Genomic DNA, 19,930 nt, shown 5'->3' with positions numbered 1-19,930 from the left:
GGGGTTAAAGGACAGTCCAGGGCCCAGTTAGCCCTGCTGGTCCAACCCTGCAGAGCATGCTCCAACTGGAGACAGGTTTGAAAAGGGAGCAACCTGGCTCAGAAGGCAGGAGAGGAGTAGAGATCTATCTTGCAGTCTTCTGCCAAAAAGGGGGCCCTCCCCCAAGCCCTCCCTGAAGTACCAGGACTGTATGCTGAGTCTGGTTGGGGCTGATAGTTTGCTTTCTTTTTTCTTTTTCCTTATCTGGGACCAGAAGTAGAAGGAGCAGTGGTAGGGGGTGTCCCAGGGAGGGTAACTCAGAGGGTCCCCACCCTTCAGAGTCAATGCTACTGACCATCCTAGGGCCTGGGGTTGGAAGCTGATGGAGTGGGGGGGGATAGACTCCCCTACCACTACCCCATAGCTGAGTGGATGCTAACCACAGGGCCATCCAGCCCACTGAGGACCCTACTACACAGCTGCATAGCCCAAATTATATAATCATGATCAGGCCCTGCACACATGTTAGGCAAAGGAGTGCCTATCTTCCTCCCTTTTGTGGGTTGCTCTGGGGTTTAGGCCTAGAGTGAGGCAGCTGTGCACATGCTTAGAGGCAGAAACACAGGCACGTAGGGAACTTTTACTGCAAAAATGTATGTGCCTCGCAAATGCAGGCGCCTACAGGGCCAGGCAGCAGCCAAGCGGGATGTTTGTGGCTCACTGACTCCTAAAAAGAGGACTTAAGTGCCTAAGTCTATAAGGGCCTAAGCATCTTTATGGATCTAGGCCTGTGTGCCTAGCTAGACACACTTCTTCCCTGACAAGAGGCTGGCCTGCATACTAAAGTTTGAGCCTGCCTTCCAACCCTCTGAGGTATATGACAGACAGCGCATATGGGCATCTGCCTGAGCATATTCATGAGTTTCTGTATGTCCCTCTGCTTTCTACAGTGCTTGTATGAATGTCTTCTCCCTTGTCTTGGGTTTTTCTGCGTGGATATGTGCCTCACTGCTGGCGTAGGTGAGCGCCTAATTGACTACCTCCCTGTGTGTGTTCATGCCAGTGCGAATGCTGTCTGTGTGGCTGCATGCTTGCCTGTATCATTGTTTTCTGTCTACCCTAGCTGGGTGCCCGCTCACCTGATTTAAGTTGTGGAGTTTGATGGAAAGGACCCACTTCATCATGCACAGCAAAAAAATTCCTAAGAGAGCAGGAGAACAGGAGGGATACTTTATTTTTCACAACTGCTCCATCTTCTGGCCATCTGAGGGAAAGTTGCACTGGTATAAACTAAGGTGTGACTTTGAATTGATATAGTTAAGACAATGCAAATCCCTGTATGGACACTTATTTTGGTATAAGAGTGACTTTATGCAGTTTAGTTTAAGTTGACTGGGAACAGATTTAAGTTAAATAAGTCACTCAAACTGAAATAAGTATCCACAGAAGGGTTCATAATGATTTAACTGGATCAATTTTAGGTCTGGTCTACACTTAAAAGTTTTATGAAAACACCACACCCCAATCAATTTAGCTGTGCCAACAAAAGCTGCACTGTAGATGCAATTATACTGTCAAACAAGTTCTTTTGCTAGTATAATTTGAACTGGCATAAGCTATACTAGCAAATGCCCTCTTCTCCTGGCATAAGCTGTGTCTCCACTGGGGGCCTGCTGATACAGCTCTGCCAGTATGTCTATATCAGTAAATCCTTTTTGGTGTAGACGAAGCCTAGTTAAACTGGTGCAACTTTCCTATCTAGAAATGAAAGCTGAAATTCTCATATAATCAGCAATCTCCTAGAGCGGGGCCTTTACACATATTGCAAAAAACTTGTGATAGATTGGCAACACCACAATAGAGCTATCCTAAGGGCTTGTCTATACAGGGAAATTGACCGTGTCAAGGCTGATTCCCCACTCTGGCACTTTGAGCGCAGAAGGTGGGGGCCCGCAAGGATTTTAAAAATTAATACTGGCCACTCCAGGCTTATATTAAACTCCCAAGGTATGATCCGATAATTTTTCATACCTGGCCCAAAGCGTCTTATAGCATCGCTGCTTTGTCCCCTCTCTCTGGAGAACAACAACAGACAGACAAAAGGGGAGTCTTGTTTCAATTTTAAAAAGTTCTAGCCTTCCCATTGGCTCTTTGGGCCAGGTGCCCACTCACTTCTTTTAACCCTTTATAGGTAGAGCAATTAGAGAATAGCTACTAAGAGGGCTTTTATAGGTAACTGGCTGGATGGGTCCATAAAAGGAATTAGCCCCCCACCCCCTTCATTTATCACAGATCGGCAGAGCTATTCTGGACCAGTTATTCTGCTATAGCTATTCCAGAATAGTTTCCCATCTGGATGCTTTTTAATGGGTTTTAGTCCACAGTTCCCATCTCTTCCCACCCATCGGACCTCTAGTATTAAAGTGAGAAATCAGCTGAGAAGAAGACAGCTCTTTGTACCATTTGAGACAACAGCTTTTTGTACAGTGGGGCCAAAGTTTTTAAAAGTGACTAGGGATTTCAGGGGCCCAGACAGAGTCACTTTACAGGGGTCTGATTTTCCGAAACTGCTGAGCACCTATTTTCCAAAAATTGGTGCCTTTTAGGTGTCTAACGATGGGCACCCAAAATGATTTGTCAGTGTTGCAAATCTTGGCCTGAGGGCATAGGATTATGTTCAGATGCAGGAGCTGTCTGCATTTCCTGTCTACACTGGGAAATTTAAAAGAATGAGATTTTCCTTCTGACTAACCCACCCCGACCCCACCATACCCCACTCCTGTCCATACTTGGTTTCTCTCTGTCATTTGTGGTGGAAATAACATATTAAAATACATCAAATACATCTCTCTTTTTTTTTGGGGGGGGGGGTCAATCAGAAAACCCCCCAAGTCCTCTGTTTTAAATTAATCTGGAAAACAACAAAGATCAGAAACTCTCATCCTGGTGGCCTGCCTGGACTTGTTTACAGTGTGCCAGGAAAGTGCAGTGCAGTTGGGGAATGTCCCTGTTCTGATTTGGTAGCATTCTACACTGACTACTCTCTTTCTCTCTCTGCACAGGTCTAAATGACTCTGGTCCCCTCTGTCACCCTCTGAACTTTGAGTTGTGGAAAGGAGAGGTTAGGTAGAACTGCACTTCACAGACCACTCCGCATGCTGTCCGTTAGCTGGCTACTTTGCTAGCCTGAGACTGGGGGAAATCCTGCTGGTCTTCAGCTGTGCCCCCAAACGCAATTCCTGAGCTGGCTGACTGATTTGGGGAGACCTTGCTGCTATTTTAGTCCTTCCTGTCTAATGTGCTGCTGTCCAAGGGAGCTTTGATTTATTTCCTGTGGTTCCCTTTGTATCTTGTCTAGTTCTGGCCTTTCTTTTCACCTCTCCTCTGCTGTGGCTTTCTCTGCCCACTTCCCCTACTAAAAACGTCCCCTTCTACCCAACTCTCTGCTCCAGCAGGCAGAATGTGGGAGGTGGCAGAGGGAGGGCAGTAACTGGATATAAAGATCCAGCAGTTCCCACCTCCTCCCCGCCAACAGCATTTTCCCTTTGTCTGGGGAGTTAAAGATTAAAACTATAGAGCTTTTACGACCTCCACCAAGAAGTACCATCAAGGGGGGACTTTAATAGAGAGGGAACATCCTGTTCTCAGCCACTGGTCCCCGTGCAACCTGGTGTCCCAGGCTCAGTGCAGCGAGCACACAGCAGAACCTGGTGTTTGAAGTGGCTCCCCACCAAAGACCAGCAGGAATTAATGATCCCTTTTGCATGCTCCCAGCTGGAGAAGTAAGTCAGGGCATCTGTCATTAGAGGAGAGAGCAGAGAGAGTTACAACAGAAAGAGAGTACAAGGGCAGAGGCTCCAGGGGAAGAGGACAGAAAGCAGCAACAGAGAAGCAAGGAATTGTTGCCTGTAGGAACTGGTCACAGAGAGAAGAAATCAAAGCCAGAGTCACAGCTGGGAAAAGGAAAGAGGAAAAACCAGGCAGCCCTAGACAGAACATGGGCTTCTTTTAGGGTCTGGAATAGCAGGGGATCCTGCCCATCAGGACTGGAGTGGGTTAGCAGTGTAGTTTGGAATGCAGCATTAGAACAGGTGCTGCTGCGGGTCAGTTTTGAGGTGTATCTGTGGAGCAGCGGAGGAGTGGGGCACAGGGCTGAAGCAAGGAAGGAGCTGTTGAAGGTGAAGGTGTCTTGGCAGAGAGGTGTATCGCCCAGAGGCCCAACTCCAAAGGAGGAACTGGACTGAGCAGGGAAAGCCAGTCCTGTTATCCAGTTTGGGATAATGGAAGAATTAAGGAGGTAGCAACAATCACTAATGAGCAGCAGCAGCAGGAGACTAATCGGAGGGGGTAATCCAGATGCCAGTACTAGCCCCCTCCATCTGCAGAGGAGAACTCAAAGATATCTAAGATAACAACAGAGGGTGAACTATCTCAGCTCCTGTAAACAAGCAACTGAAGCCTGCCAGGGGTCTAGAGGACAGTGGGTAATTTGACTCCTACCCTGCCTCAGTGCAAAAGCCCTAAAGGCATGTAGTAGACCAGATAATAAAGAGGGAGGAGACTATGATAAAGTGAAGGAAGCCATCCTGTGAGATTGCAATACTGGCATGTAGACACACTGCCAACCCTTTAGACTGTTCAGCTACTGAGCGGCAGAAGGACCCCAAGAGGTGTGCAGCTGACTCCGTGAACTTTCCCACCAATGGCTTAAGCTGGAGAATCATACGAAGGAGCAGATCATGGAGCTGATAGTTCTCAAGCAGTTACTGACCATCTTGCCTGAGGAAATTCAGACCTGGGTCTGGGAACGTCATCCAGAAACCATGGAGCAGGCAGTCACACTGACTGAGGCTTTCCAGCTCATTCATCAAGCATCTGAGAGGTGTGGGGAACAGGAAAGGACACTCAAACCTGATTATTCCCATGAGAAACCAGAATGGAGAAGTAAAGTTGAGTCTCTGTGTGAGAGAGGATGTGAGCAAACAGCTGTATTTCCAAACTCACGTGCTCAAAAATCATGAGATTGGCTTAAAATAATGAGATTTTAAAAAAACAATGTTGTCTTCTTTTTCTGAGCTTTTAGAATGCTCTTGATTCATGTTTTTTGGCTTTTCACTACACCTCTGAGGGCCAAAAACTTACTTTTTTTTTAATGAAAGCTGAGATTCTGACATAATCATATGCCTCCAGGAGCTGAGGCTGTAAGAAGAACACTAAATGTCACAAGACTAGCAATAAAATTGTATGAGCTGGCAACAGTGGCCCAGCAGAGTTAAAGAACATGAAGGAACGGGGATTAGCATCTGGTTTTTGTCCTTATACCAAGATCTGTACAATAAGTGGTAAACCCTGTCACTGGACAGTGACTATTGATTCCTGTGCTCTGAAAGTATCCATAGAATGAGAGCCTCTGTTAGCCCAATAATATAGAAAGCAAATAATTACTGGCCTAGGAAATTGGCTAGCTGAACCATGAGAGTCAATGGAGTACTGTTACCAACTCCAGTGTCTAGGAGGAGCAAGTGTAGACCTGGATGATGAATGGGACTGAGGCCTGGTCTATACTGCAGGGAGGATCGATCTAAGTTACGCAACTTCAGCTACATGAATAATGTAGCTGAAGTCGACATACTTAGATCTACTTACCGCGGTGTCTTCACTGCGGTAAGTCGATGGCTAATGCTCTCCCGTCGACTCCACCTGCGCCTCTCGCCCTGGTGCAGTACCGGAGTGGATGGGAGAGTGCTCAGCAGTCGATTTATCTTGTCTAGACTAGACGCGATAAATTGACCCCCGCTGGATCGACAGCTGATCGGGTAATGTAAATAAGTCCTGAGTATGTTGCCTCTATGGCACTGGCTGAGTGACTTCAAAATGGTGACTCAGAGCAAGTGGAGGTAAAATGTATAACCAGTAGAATTTATGGCTAATTTATACTCCCCCCTCTCCAAATCCTGCCTCCCTGAGTATCTATCTGAGGTAAATCCCAGCCTTTTTTTGCCAGGGGTTTTCTGTAGCAGACTCCTCATAAAGTCTGTTTTACATCTATCGCTCTGTCCCTCTTTTATCCTCTCCTTTTCTCTCTGACTACTTCTTCTCTCCCCGCCCCAACATAAAACAAATACACAGACCTTTTAGGTACATGCCCTTTGCTGGGGGAGCAGGTCCCGCCCCTTGCATCTGGGCCATGACATGGGAAATGTTTATTATAATCCAACACCAGCAGCTTTTTCCTTCCTTCTGCAGTTGCGCAATGGGCCTTTCAGCGCAGCTGGTGCTGAGCAGTGGTTGCTTGTTGTTTCAGGTGGCAGTGACACTTGATCAGGTGGCCAAATATTTCTCTGAGGAGAATGGGACTCTCTTCGATGAAGGGAAGTGGGACTTCTGCAGGGATGCCATGCAGGAAAGTTACTATACTCTAGTCTCCCTGGGTAAAGCTATACTTTCTCGTGTTTGCTAGAATGCTCTGTGAAGTTCCCAGTTTGGCTTTTGCTCAGAGCTCTTCTCTGTCTTTTGTATTTCTGGTGGATCAACAGCCTGTGTGAAAGGGAACTTCAAAATGCTATGTGAGTGCAAATCCACCCCATTCATCCCAATGCCAAGAATTTTCTAAGGAGGAAGAATGGCTCTGTGTTTTGTCAGTGTACTGAAATGATACATATGATGAATTATTCTACTCCCCTCCTACCCCAGTGCCAGACACATGCTTATAATAAGATTGGCTTCATCCTGGAAAGGGAGCGCTGGTCTTTCAAGGCTTAGGAAGCCATTCTCCATTCCGATGCGGTGCACTGTTTAGGAACTGGCAGGTGGCATAATAAGTGTGCACCATGAATCCCTATGTAGGGAAGTTGTGATAGCTTCTAAACATCTTCCCATCAGTTTTGGATTACATGTCCACTCCAACAAAGAATGGGTGTGAGTTTAACCTCACAAGGCCATATTCTAATTTACTTACTCATGCTGAGTAGTATCTTACTCCACAGATACTCCCTCTGGAGTCAGTAGGACTATTTAAGGAGAAAGCTCTAGCCCAATATGAGTAAAGGTGTCAGAATCTGGTCCATGGTCTTCTTTGTAAGTCCTCAGTGATGTGTTTCCTAAACAGTGATATCACCTGCTTTTCTTCCTGTGATCAGGAATTACGATATCCAAACCTGATGTGATCTCCTGTATGAAACAAGGGGAAGAGACTTGTTTTCCAAATCTCCAGGTCTCTGTGGATAGGGTGATCCCAAGAGGTTTCTCTTCAGGGGAGGAATGAGCATAAGCAATTTGAAACAATTAGAGTATAAATAAGAAGATGGAATTTCAGAAAAGCCAGCATGAGACCTTCAGATTCTGTCTCAAATAATATAGTCCTCTCTTGTTCCAATTGCCGTCATATCCTTGTTGCAGATGTCACACGGGGCTTTCTATCAGTACTGATTGACGTCCTTCCCTGCACCTTAATATTCAAATGGGATTTATAAGCATAATTTGTCCCCTTCTAACACTCTGATCAAGGATTATGAAGATTTGGCTCCTAAATATTTATCCCTCTTATCTTATTCTGATTTGGGGTTGTGATTTTGAAGTTTACCTATTCCGCATTTGTATTTGTCCCAAGTACACAGATCATGTGCGTATTTTCTTTTTATTCCAGAAGATGAGGCATTCTTGATGGAGAGGCTTCTGCTGGATTCTCCTTCTCATAAAGGAGCTGAGCCAGTGGAAACACAAGAGACATAGTTGGAAAGATCCAACGATAATATTTCCCAAACTTCTGACTGGGGAAAAGCCTACGACAGTGAGTGCAAGTCAGAAAGTGAGAGGAAAACCCCTGTGTGGAAGAGCCAGGGTAAAACCACTCACCAGGAAATAAGTTTCAAGAACCTCAAAGAAATGAGTCTTTGCCAGAAATCCCCCATGGGGAGAGGCTGGGCACATGGAGCGAATGTAGGGAAAACATCAATCAGAGCTTGGAGCTTATTCAACATCAGAGAACCCACATGGGAGAGAGAGCTGTTAAATATACTGAGTGTGGGAAAAGCTTCCAGGAGAGCTCCCCACTTACATCTCATCAGAGACTTCACAGAGGAGAGGCACCCTACAGAGGTAAGGTGTGTGGGAAAAGCTTCAGTGCCAACACAGACCTCATTAACCACCAGAGAACCCATGCAGGAGAGAGACGCTACCAGTGTGCTGAGTGCAGGAAAAGCTTTGGTCAGCGTTCCCATTTTATCAAGCACCAGAGAACCCACAAAGGGGAGAGATCCTATACATGCCCTGAGTGTGGGAAGAGCTTCAGCATCAACATGCACCTTATTAACCACCAGCGGATCCACATGAGAGAGAGACCCTGCCAGTGTGCTGAGTGCAGGAAGGGCTTCAGCCAGCGCTCACTCCTCATTCATCATCAGAGCACCCACTCGGGAAAGAAACCCTACACTTGTAAGGAGTGTGGGAAAAGCTTCATTCAGAGCTCAGACCTCCTGCGACACCAGACACTCACGACACTCACAAGGGTGAGAGACCCTATAAATGCCCCCAGTGCGGGAAAAGCTTCAGCCAGAGTGCACATCTTTTTAGATACCAGAGAATCCACAAAGGGGAAAGCCCCTATAGATGTACACAGTGTGGGGAAAGCCTCCGAAACAAGGCGCTTCTGTTATTGCATCAGAGTCTCCACGTGGAGTGGAAATCAAGAGGCAGCTTCATTTTTAGGTGCATCAGTCACTCTTCCAATTAACAAAATACATCCTCTAGAACAGCGAGCATTGGAGGGAGAGCAAGCATGTTCCTGAGGTTACTGCTCATTTGGGGATTGGAAGTTCAGAACATTGGCTAGTAAGAACCCAAAGCATGAGGGAGGGTGGAGCTGTCATACTAAAAGACTGGATGCTTGTAGAGGGAGTGGTAAGAAGTAAAGTGAAGAGAAAGCAGAGAACAGACACTGGGTGATCAGTCAAGTTGTGGGGAGTGATTCTGAACAGGAGAATAGCAGGGAGAGGAGTTGTAGGGGGTCATTGACTAGAGACTGGGAGGGATAAGAGGGATTTTTTTCCTTCTCTTATGTATTTATATTACTGACAGAGAAGACATAAGAGACAGTCACTTGAAGTCAATCCACGAAGCATTAAAACCTTTGGGTTTCTTTATTGTGCAAATTAAGTTACATTGATTCTGGAAGGCAGACTCAGACACTCTGCAAAGTGTACAGAGAGAATAGCCTCTTGTAATCACAGGTGTACAAAGACGAATGAAGCAGCCCAGAAGTTGTTTAATCACACAGAACACAAATTAAGTCTGTTTATTCCTGCCTATATAGGGGCCTAGAAGGTTCTGAAGCTAATAAATGCTTTTGAGAGAAATGTGTAATTTCAATAGTCTATCTGCAGGAGCAAATAGTTTCTGAATATTTCACTGGATCACAGTAAAACTCCAGTTTGCTTTAACTATGGATTTATCAATTCTCCTGGCAAAGGTTGCTTTATAATGGGATGAAAGAGGGGATCTATTACAGGACAGCTGAAAGCCTGGGGAGGGGGGGGGAATGAAATGCAGCAGTCAATGGTATAAAAATATTGTATGTTGAATAACTCTATCACCTAATCGCTTTTCATAAGTAGGTCTCAACGCACTTTACAGATGGGAAATCTGAGGCACAGGGAGCTGAAATAAATAGAACCATTCACTCCTAAGTGTGTTAATGGGGGAGGGAAGGATTCATAGGCTTTGCTACAGAGAACATAAGGAACCATTTTTCAAAGATACAGGAGAATTTATGACACTGAAGTATGACAGAAGATGCAGAAAGGAAGGCTCTCAAACCAATGAGGATGAGAATGTGCAAAGAGACAGAGAGGGGGATGGTACTAGAGAAGAATTACCAGGCTCTGCTGTTTTCATAATACAAGAATCCCTTGTTACTGCCCAGCCAATCCTGGGGGAAGCACAAGCGGGGGTAGCATGGGAACTTCAGGGCTGGCTGTACAGTGCTTCTAAGCAGTACAAACTAGTGTATTTTCCTCTTCCCTGAATGGCTCCAGGAGGCCAGCAGAGGCGAGCAGGAGGAACTACTGCCATCTCCGGGGGCAGCTCCTGGAGATGAGGGAGAGCCACTGTAAGCACCAGCAGATGCAGCTGTGTTCTGGTTTTTCAAATCTAGGGTCTCAAAGGACAGCTGAAGCAGCAACCTGCTTCAATAAGATTAGATCTTATAAAGAATTACTTCAGAAATAATGTCAGAATGCATATTTTGTGGCCCTATTTGCCATGCAAATTAGTCCCTGCTCCCATTGGAAGACTCTGGCTAGGCCATGCCCCCTCTCAGGTGATGGGTGAGGATAGGGTTCTCTCTGAGAAACAGACCTGAGCCCCTAGATTCAACGGAGATGCCAACAATGAGGAATGGTAAGGGAAGGGTTTGCACCAGGGGTCTCCATACCTGCCAGCATCTTCAGGCAAAAAAAAAAAAAAGGGGACAGGGCATTTTCAATTTGCATAAATGTTTTTAGGCCCAGTCCAGACTGGTGATTCACCGGGTTGCAGCCATTGTTGTAGCTGTATCAGTACAAGCACGAGTGCTGACAGGTAAAGTTGCCATTTGCACTGGGGGAGCTTACTTTGAGTTTCAAAGAGGCATAGCCTCCTCAGGTGCAAACCGTGCCTGTCTCAGCTACACTAATGATTGGCCACCAATGGCTGAAACTGCACGAATCTCTAGTCTGAGACCAGGCTATAGAGGGGCAGCTGATGGGGCAGGTGCTTTCAACCCACTGAGAGAGGAGCTGCCATGAACTCTTCACAATACTGAGACCCAAACTAAAGAAGAGGAGCGGGAAGCCCCCACTCCATGACCAAGCACTTTTGTTCCTAACTATCAGTGAATTAATCTGTGGCCTGCCATCTGACACACGTGCACACACAAACCCACACTCACACATGAACCTCACGCTCTGGCCCCACTCCCCACATGGAATAACAGTGAAAGGAGGCCCACTTCACCCAGCAACGCAGTGGCGTGGAGCCCCTTCCCCCCCCCAAGAGATGGCAACAAACCCATCTCCCCAACCCTTTCAGGAGCAGCATGAATGGCATCAGGTGTGGTCTCTGGCACCCACCCCACAGAGAGGCAGGAGCAGCAGCACAAGGCTGCCTAGTACTTACCAGAAATCCATCCCCGTGGCCATTTGCTTGGATGGCTAGCCCCAATGTGCTCTTCTTCTCCTGCCACACACAGAGTCCTCTGCTGGGATGACATTGGCAGGGCTCTGAGGGCAAAGAAATCAACATGCGATTGAGATGACTTGGAAAATTCACCCCATTGTTCCCAGCTCTCTGCGGACTCAGGCAGATGCCCCCACATCAGTTGCACTGGAGTCATGTCTTCGAGTGTTTCTTCACAACCACAAGCACTAGAAACTTGCATAAAAATGTGAAAAGTGAGATACTGATGTAATCATATCCTTCCCAGGAGCTCTTGTCCTATGCTCAGGCCAACGGTATCTATTCCTCAACCCAGCCCTGTCCCGTCCCCCCCAAACAACTGCCCAACAAACTAATCTGCCCCTGTACACATGCACAGAGACCCCCACCACCCACAACTAATCTAGAAACACAGTGAATTACTATGGCTCTCTCCCTGCATACTGAGAACCCACTCCAATGAATGATTTGCCCCAACGGCCCCTGATATCATTTGGACTCCCTCAACGCACCTCATCAAAGATTGGTGCCTCTCTTTTTCCTTTGGCTCTTTTCTCTGCTCCTCAGCTTCAACATTCCTCTCCAGATAACTTGAAAATGCACAGAGCCCAGAGCCCCACGCATGGGTTGGATTCCTACCTAGTCAGCTGCCAACCATAAGTAGCAGAGACTGCATTATACCGTGTGCTATTTTTACACACACATACATAAACAAAACACCTTAAAACAGTAATACTTTTCATTCAAGCTAGCTAAATGAGGATCTCCTGCAGAAACAAGAAACTATTAAACAAATACTAACGGAGTTTCAGTTACACAAATTGCACTTCCTGGAATGACTGCCCAAATCTGGATGATATTTACTAAGTGCCAGGTGACTCAGCTCTCTCTTACCAAAAATATTTTCAAACATAGGGAAACACCAGAGATGAAATAGCAATGACTTGATTCATTCCAATGATGAATTTTCCCCAAAATAATGTCAGAATGAATATTTCAATATACTACTTGGTATGAAAATTAGCACTCGCTCCTATTGGAGAGTACTGGTTATGCCCCCTTCTCTCCCAGGCGGAGATATTGGGTTGGGGCCTTGAGAACATGGATCTGAGCCCCTATAATCAGAATCAGAGACATACTTTCCCGGAAGTACAAGGAATAGAAGGGGATTATGTGTATCTAAAGTCTTCATACCTCTATGCTTCAGATGGCGTGAGCTGCAGAGAAGGCTCTTTCTTCATTAACAGTGACAGGAATAGGACCGAGGTCACTAGCCTGAAGAGGGGCAGTCAGGCTCTCCTGTTTACACTTTCTCAGGAGAACACATGGACATGAAAGAAAACCGAAAACAAACTTTAAAGCTGACTAAAGGGAATCCATACATTTCGCACAATGTATGATTGGCCTGTGAGACTCACTGCCACAAGATATTATTGAGGCCAAGACTTCAGCAAGATTTTTAAAAGGATGAGACATTTATATGGACAATGAGAACATCCACAATTACATTAGATAGAATAAATATTAGTAGGGAGGATAATCCCTGATGCTAGAGGATATAGACCAACCCATTACTGCTAGTGCCTAGGAAGAAACTTCCCCTACCCCCCATCTCTCCCAATTTAATTCTGAGTCTTGTAAATAATTAGTGTTTGTTTTAGGGTCCCAGCTGTTGGAGTTGTCTGAATATATGAGAATCTCAGCTTTCATTGAAAAAAATATGTTTCTACCCACGGTGGTTGTCCAGAACAGTTTGAAAAGGTGAGCTGACTGTACTCCAAAGCCTCAAAACCCAGAGGCAAATTAAAAACATTATGCATTTTTAAATTATATTTTTTAATCATCTCATGATTTTTGGTGATCTAACTCAATTTTGTAACTTTGGGGGTTAGTGATATAGCACAGGGGCAGGTTATTCCTTACCTGTCCATTACAAAAAGAAAAGGAGTACTTGTGGCACCTTAGAGACTAACACATTTATTGTATCTCACGAAAGCTTATGCTCAAATAAATGTGTTAGTCTCTAAGGTGCCACAAGTCCTCCTTTTCTTTTTGTGAATACAGACTAACACGGCTGCTACCCTGAAACCTGTCCATTACAGGGTTTCTTTGCACTTTCTCTTCACTATCAGGGTGGGGTTGCTGGGCTAGATGATCCGATCTGACCTGGCATAAATGGGAATTGCTGTTTCTGAGCCAGCTAAGGGGATGGAGAGAACTGAGAGCGTTTTAGGAAAGAGTTACTTATTTCTCTGAATCTGGGGAGTTAAGGATTAAAACCAGAGAGCAAGTCATGCCTCCCTTTCCCAGAGAGGACCGGGAAGTAACGTGATGCACATGGAACATCCTGCCCCAGCCATCCCTTGGAAACCTGGTGTGTCCCTCTGCACTGAGATCGCTCACGGCACCTGGACCCTGGATCCATCTCAGCCCCTGCTCTCTGTGCCCTGGCACACGGCATGGATCAAATTAACAACCCCATCCCTGCTGCCGGCTGAGCCGTGAGTCGGGGGTCTGGGATAAAGGGAGAGCGGCGAGAGCTGCGGGCTGCCGCAGGGGAGGGGCACGGGACAGAAAACAGCAGAGAGTCCTGGAATTGCTGGCAGCAGGGCCTGGTAAGGGCAGGAAGGGGACTGGAGTCTGAGCTGCACCGGGCTGGAAATAAGAAGCAATCCAGCTAGTTCAGGCACCGCACATGGGTGTGTGAATCCTCAGCACAGCCTGGTGACAGCTGACCCTCTCTACCAGGATTTCAGGAAGGGGGTTGGTGAGTAAGAACTTGACTACAGGAGGAAATTGTACAGCTCTGACTGTACGGGTGCGGCTAAAGCAGTCCAATCCCCTAGTGCGGATGCACTTGTATTGATATAAACGTGTTCATATTGGTATCCTTTATTCCTGTTTGGGAAGGAGAATACTATACCAGTATATGGCACCATTATACTAGTATAACTGTCCACCCAAGAGGTTGCATCGGTCTCACTATGTTGGTAAAAACTCACACACCCTGACCTACATAGCTATCCCAATAAAATGTGTACATGTAGACCAAGCCCAAACATTCCCCAAGAACTAGCTAGTGCTACCCAATGGAAGTTTGGGAAATGCCGTGAAGGTGCTATTTCCTCTGCAGTGATGGTAGAACCAGGAGTGGAAACACCCTTCCCACCGCTCATCTTTGTCTACTACATGCTTCCTCCACAGCACCCTCTATCACGCACTCTACTCCAAACACCATTCACAAACACTGCCTCCTACCACATCCACCCATATCTCCTCACCACATCTCAGACCGCAGCTACCCTCTTCCAAACATCACGTATTGCCAGAATCTGCTCCATTGCACCCCGATGTTTATTCACTGGCATCATCAACACCACACTTTGTAAGGGGAGGGTGTGGAATAGCTGTAAGTCTGCAGAGGCTCAACCCTTCCTTAAAAAAACATTGCTTGATGCTGAAGTGCTTAACGTCAAATATTGCCCAGTCTCTACCCTCCTATCTTTGGAGAAGGAGATAAATGGAGAAGCTGGTAGCTATTTATCCAATATGCACTTGAACACCAATGACATCATAGCAGGTTCCAGTCTGGGTGCTGGGCTTCCTTCAGTGCTGAGGCCATGCTGATCAGGATCATGCTGTTAATTATAGGACAGGATCAATTTGGTCATGCTGCACTTCTCGGTGTCTTTTTATATGACTAACCATGGGTAGTTGCTTTACTGACTAAAGGTCTGATCCAGTGCCTGCTGAAATCAGTTGGAGGCTTTCCTTTGACTTCAGTGGGCTCTGGATCAAGCCATAAGAGAAGTTGCCCTCCAGAGGATCTAGTCATACCTAAATGTTAGTAGTCAGTTAGTGGGGATGGAAAATTACATCCTCATGGACAGATCTGTAATGCAATGTCCTTCTTTGAGCAATCCAGTCTCCCCTGTTGCTATATATTTTAAAAATGTACCAAAATTTTTAGCCAGGTGAAAGAGTATCATCACTAAGCTACAGAGCTTATGAGAGTCATTGCCCTGTGGATCCTGCAAGTTTGGTCTCTCTTCTGGAGGAATTATCGGATGCTGTCACTGGTTGGATGAACTGGAGCTACCTCATCCTTATTTCTGGGAGAGCGGAAGTCTCGATTCTGGGTAGAGGGTCTTTTCGACATGGTGCCTCACTTGTCCTTCCTGTCACCACTTGCTGAAGGGATTTATTCAGAAGTAGTGAGTCAGGTTAAGAATCGTTTTGTTGCTTTTGAGCATGCCCTTTCCACAGAAAACTCCCAGTTGGACATAATGTGACAGTTCACTGGAGTTACACCAATCTTGACGGTACGCCTTTATTTGTCCTGTGATGACCATTGCAGCAGTAGCATCTTGCTTCATGACCAAAAGGCTGAGTTATTGTGCTTCACCCTTAGCAGGGCTTCCATGTCATTTGCAGCTTGTTTGAACCGCAGCAACATCTGTGCTCACTGTTTTGAGCAACCATGGCTGCTTTGTGTTCTTTACACTTGCTATGTCTAAGATGGTGAATTGACTATAAGCTTTTAATGGTAGTTTTAGCTATATTTGTGACCTCATCCTTGAGCCTCATCCCGCTGCTTATCTGTGTTCCACACAACATGGCTTATAGGGATCCTACTGTGGCATCTTCAGTTGGCAGGCAATCATACTTTTCCTGACGGTATAGAGCCATTTCCCCTCCAGGAAATCCATCGCACCACACATTTAAAAGGTAGCTACTTTAACTGTGGAACTGTTCTTCAGACTGTGCATTGTTGGCCCCATATTTATTATTTTTTGCTGTCATTTCCCTCTTTTTTTTCTCTTGGATTCCTCAGTTGCTTCAGTTTGACTTTTTGATTATAATTATATTTCTAATGTTGTTATGTTCCACAGAGCTCCAGCTGCCTTGTCTGGGGAGGTGGGGGGTGGGTAGGGGGCGGGGACATTGTATATCTAAAATTCACCTTTTAGTTTAAAATCAATTTGTTTATCACAAAAGACATTTTGTCCCTCTCTATCTCCTGTTAGCTTCCACACCCTGGCCCACATCAACCTGCATAAACACACAGACCTTGTGCAGGTATGTTGCACCAGCTCCGCCCTTATCCCTAGAGCCGCCTGTGCTGGTAAAAGCTATTCATGCTGCCCTGACATTGACAGCTCCTTCCCTCTCTGTCCAGAGGTGGAATTATTGCTGGAGCTGTAGGCAGTGACCAGGGAATGGTTGTACTTTCAGGTGGCAGAGACATTCTACATCAAAGACGAGGGAACTCTTTGGGATGAAGAAAAGGGACGTGTCTGGAGGGATATCATGCAGGAGGTTTGTGACACCAAGCTCTTGCTAGGTAATAGCACGTTTTGTGTCTGTTTAGTGCCCAGTCTGGCTTCTGCTCAGGGTTCTTTTCTGGGTTCCTTGTGTTTCCAAGGAATTAATGTATATCATTCCCAGATGCCTGTGTGATAGAGACAGTGTCCCTTCAATTAAATACTAAATTTAGAAATACAGTGGAGGTGCCATTCCTTCAAGGCTAAGAGCATTCTATGAAAGGAGAATGCTTGCATTTACATGTACATGCTTGTAGTAATACAAAATAATTTATTCCCCTTCCTTGGCTCTGGCTTCGTTCTCAGAAGGGTCTCTGACTTATCTGCAAGTATGGAAATTATCAAGTACCAGTAGCTTAATACTTGTGCTGAGTCATCAAGTCCCCATATGTGTGCATATCTCTGAATCTCCCACCGTAAAAGTTTTGCTTTCCCACAAGAGCTCTGTAAACGTACTCCGTCTGTTCAGCTAACAGGCACTCCGGCACATACAGGAGAGAGTTTTAAAATAACAGGTGATTGCTTGTAGCGAGTACTCTACAGGTATTTAACAATGTTTGCTATCCCTCGTTTTGTTTCCTCATGAGTAGGATTTCGGATTTCCAAGCCTGATGTGATCTCCCAGGTGGAACAAGGGGAAAAGTCAGATGCCCTGACTCGCCAAGATTTCAAGAAAAGAGAGATCTTTAGCGGCACCTGCACTGGTGAGAGTTTATTTTTTGTTCATTATTTATATGCATCTCTAAGGTCTCCCTCATTGTAGTACTGTATGTGGTCTCCCTTCCCATAACTTAGATCAAAAGGATATGTTTCCTTGAGAAACAGGTGCATATACTCAATGCTCCCACATGGCAGTCAGAACAATATGAATCAGAACCAGAGGACACTAGCCAGGAGACTGGTTGCTGAGGGGAATTCCAACAGTGACAGCTAGCCAAAAAGTCCAGTCAAAGAGCCTTTAAAATGCAGTCTTGCATCACACTAGTACAGTAGCTATCTTAGACTTAGATGACATTGATGCATGGAGTTCCAACTAATCCCCAATGGTCTCCCAGGTCTGTCTCATCTCAAGTTAACCAGTATTGTAAAGCACTGTCATCTATCAGTGGTCCCTTTATCCATCTTTTATCTAAGTGCTTGGAGGTGATCTTGAAGCAGAACTGATACCCTGTGTGGAAGGGATGCAGAAGATTGAAATCTTGGTTTTCAGTCTTATAAATAATGATGGTTCATTTTATTTTTATTCTAGCAGATGATAGGATCATCACTGAAGAGGTCACTCCTCAGCAGGAAGGTCCTGAAAAGATAGAACCACACTGGACATTAGCCGGGAGACCAGCAGGGGATATTGCCCAGAATACTGACTGTGGAAAAAATCTCTGAGAGTCAGGGCAGATCGGAAAGGAAAGAGGGAAATTCTGTAGGGAAGAACCAGGGTAAATCAGTTCACTGTGAAAGTGGTTTGGGGACACACAAGAGCATCATTGCCCAGAGAGAGAGTCCAAATACATGTATAGGATGTGCGAAAAGCTTCTGTCTGAGATCAAATCTTGCTACACACCAGAAACTCCACATGGGAGAAAAACCTTATAAATGTACTGGGTGTGGGAAAAGCTTTCTTCAGAACTCCAAACTTAGTCAGCACCAGGGAATCCACATGGGAGAGAAACCCTATAAATGTCTGGAATGTGGAAAAGGCTTCACTCTGAGCTCCACACTCATTCATCATCAGAAAATCCACAGGGGAGAGAGGCCCTACAGATGCACCGAATGTGGGAAAATCTTCAATAAACACTCAAAGCTTGCACAGCATCAGAGAATCCACACCAGAGAGAAACCCTTCAGATGTGTAGCATGTGGGAAAAGCTTCAGTCGGAGCTCAACACTCATTTAGCATGAGAGAATCCACACAGGGAACAAACAGCATAAATGTGCTGAATGTGGGAAGAGATTATGTCAGAACTCAGACCCGATTGTACATCAGAGAATCCACACGGACGAGAAACTTTATGCATGTACTGAGTGTTGGAAAAGTTTTAGCTGCAGGTCAACGCTTATTAAACATCAGAGGATCCACATAGGTCAGAGACCCTATAAGTGCCCTGAATGTAAGAAAAGCTTCTCCTGGAGCTCAGACCTTATTCATCACCAGACGGTCCACATGGAGGAGAAACCCTATAAATGCACTAAGTGTGGGAAAAGCTTCGGTCAGAAATTACAACTCTTCCAGCACCAGAAAATGGTGAGTACTGAGGGTCTGGGCTGACAAAAAGGGGACATCTTCTTACCATCCACTTGACATTTAAAAGCACACATAACGGAGGTAATTCTTAACAATGGGAGGAATTTAATTTATGGGTTTCAGAGTAACAGCCGTGCTAGTCTGTATTCGCAAAAAGAAAAGGAGTACTTGTGGCACCTTAGAGACTAACCAATTTATTTGAGCATGAGCTTTCGTGAGCTACACTTTGCAATTTAATACTCTCCCTTTCTCCAATTTTTTCCTCCTTCCCTCGTCTTTAAACAAAACAAGCCCACAAACCTACCTGACTCTCTCCATCTTTTGCAGTCTTTCTCTCTTCTCTTTTCTTTGCCGCTTCTCACTCTCCTTCATTGCATAAAACAAACCCACAAAGCTTTCAGGGGGGATATATGCAGATATATGCCTTCCCCTTGTATCCTGCCTCTTACACTCAGGATGCTTTTCACACTACCCTAATGCTGCTGCTCTGTCCTCTGCCACCCAGCTAGTTTCTGACCATTAGGGTTGTCAGCTGAGTAGGGAAATCTTCCTGTTTCAGATACAGATGACATTCGAGGAAGTGGCTGTGTACTTCACCCAGGAAGAATGGGCACTTTTGGATGAAAGGCAGAGAGAACTCTACAGGGACGTCATGTGGGAGACATTTGAGACTCTGATCTCTCTGGGTGAATGATTGTTTTCATTGTTTAATAAATACTGCCCAACTATTTAACAAATGGTGACATCAACTGTTTTCTGTCTCATGAATAGGATTTCTGGTTCCCAAACCTGATGTGATCTCCCAGATGGAACGAGGGGAAGAACCGTGTGTCCCAGATCTCCAGGGCACCAAACAAAGAGAGGTTCTGAAAGCTACCCAGACAGGTAGAGTAAGTTGTTGAACCAACTGTGAAACTATCCACGAGTAAAGTATAATGCTGGAATTCCAAGATAGCCATCAGTTATTAATGTTTGGTGACCATTATAGTGTTTCACATTTCCAAAGGGCATTCATTTAGTGAATTGGTCAGAGTTGTGACTAGAATTTAGTCATTCCTGGATGCTAGCCCTGTGCTTAGTCCTTTAGTCCAATGGGTGTTAGGCATCTAAATACCATTAAGGATATGAGCCTTAGTCTTCATTACTCTGCTTCAGAATTGGCCCCACCCTTTCTCTAAAGATTTGGTTCCTGATT

The 19,930-nt window shown here is 45.5% G+C and overlaps 1 protein-coding gene across 1 annotated transcript in view; it reads left to right on the top strand.

Annotated features, from left to right (window-relative positions):
* The window catches only part of LOC140907689 (uncharacterized), a 115,588-nt gene that overhangs the window by 22,574 nt on the left and 73,084 nt on the right, over window positions 1–19,930 (top strand). Inside the window, 5 exon segments of the mRNA XM_073334248.1 lie at window positions 6,284–6,410; window positions 7,828–8,471; window positions 8,474–8,697; window positions 16,197–16,248; window positions 17,821–18,735. Of these exon segments, the coding sequence (XP_073190349.1) occupies window positions 6,284–6,410; window positions 7,828–8,471; window positions 8,474–8,697; window positions 16,197–16,248; window positions 17,821–18,735 (1,962 nt within the window).

The sequence above is a fragment of the Lepidochelys kempii genome, chromosome 1 (genome assembly GCF_965140265.1).
Source record: "Lepidochelys kempii isolate rLepKem1 chromosome 1, rLepKem1.hap2, whole genome shotgun sequence".
Classification (NCBI taxonomy): domain Eukaryota; kingdom Metazoa; phylum Chordata; order Testudines; family Cheloniidae; genus Lepidochelys; species Lepidochelys kempii.
Note: the sequence above shows the minus strand (reverse complement) of the source record. Positions and strands in the feature narration are given on the sequence as shown.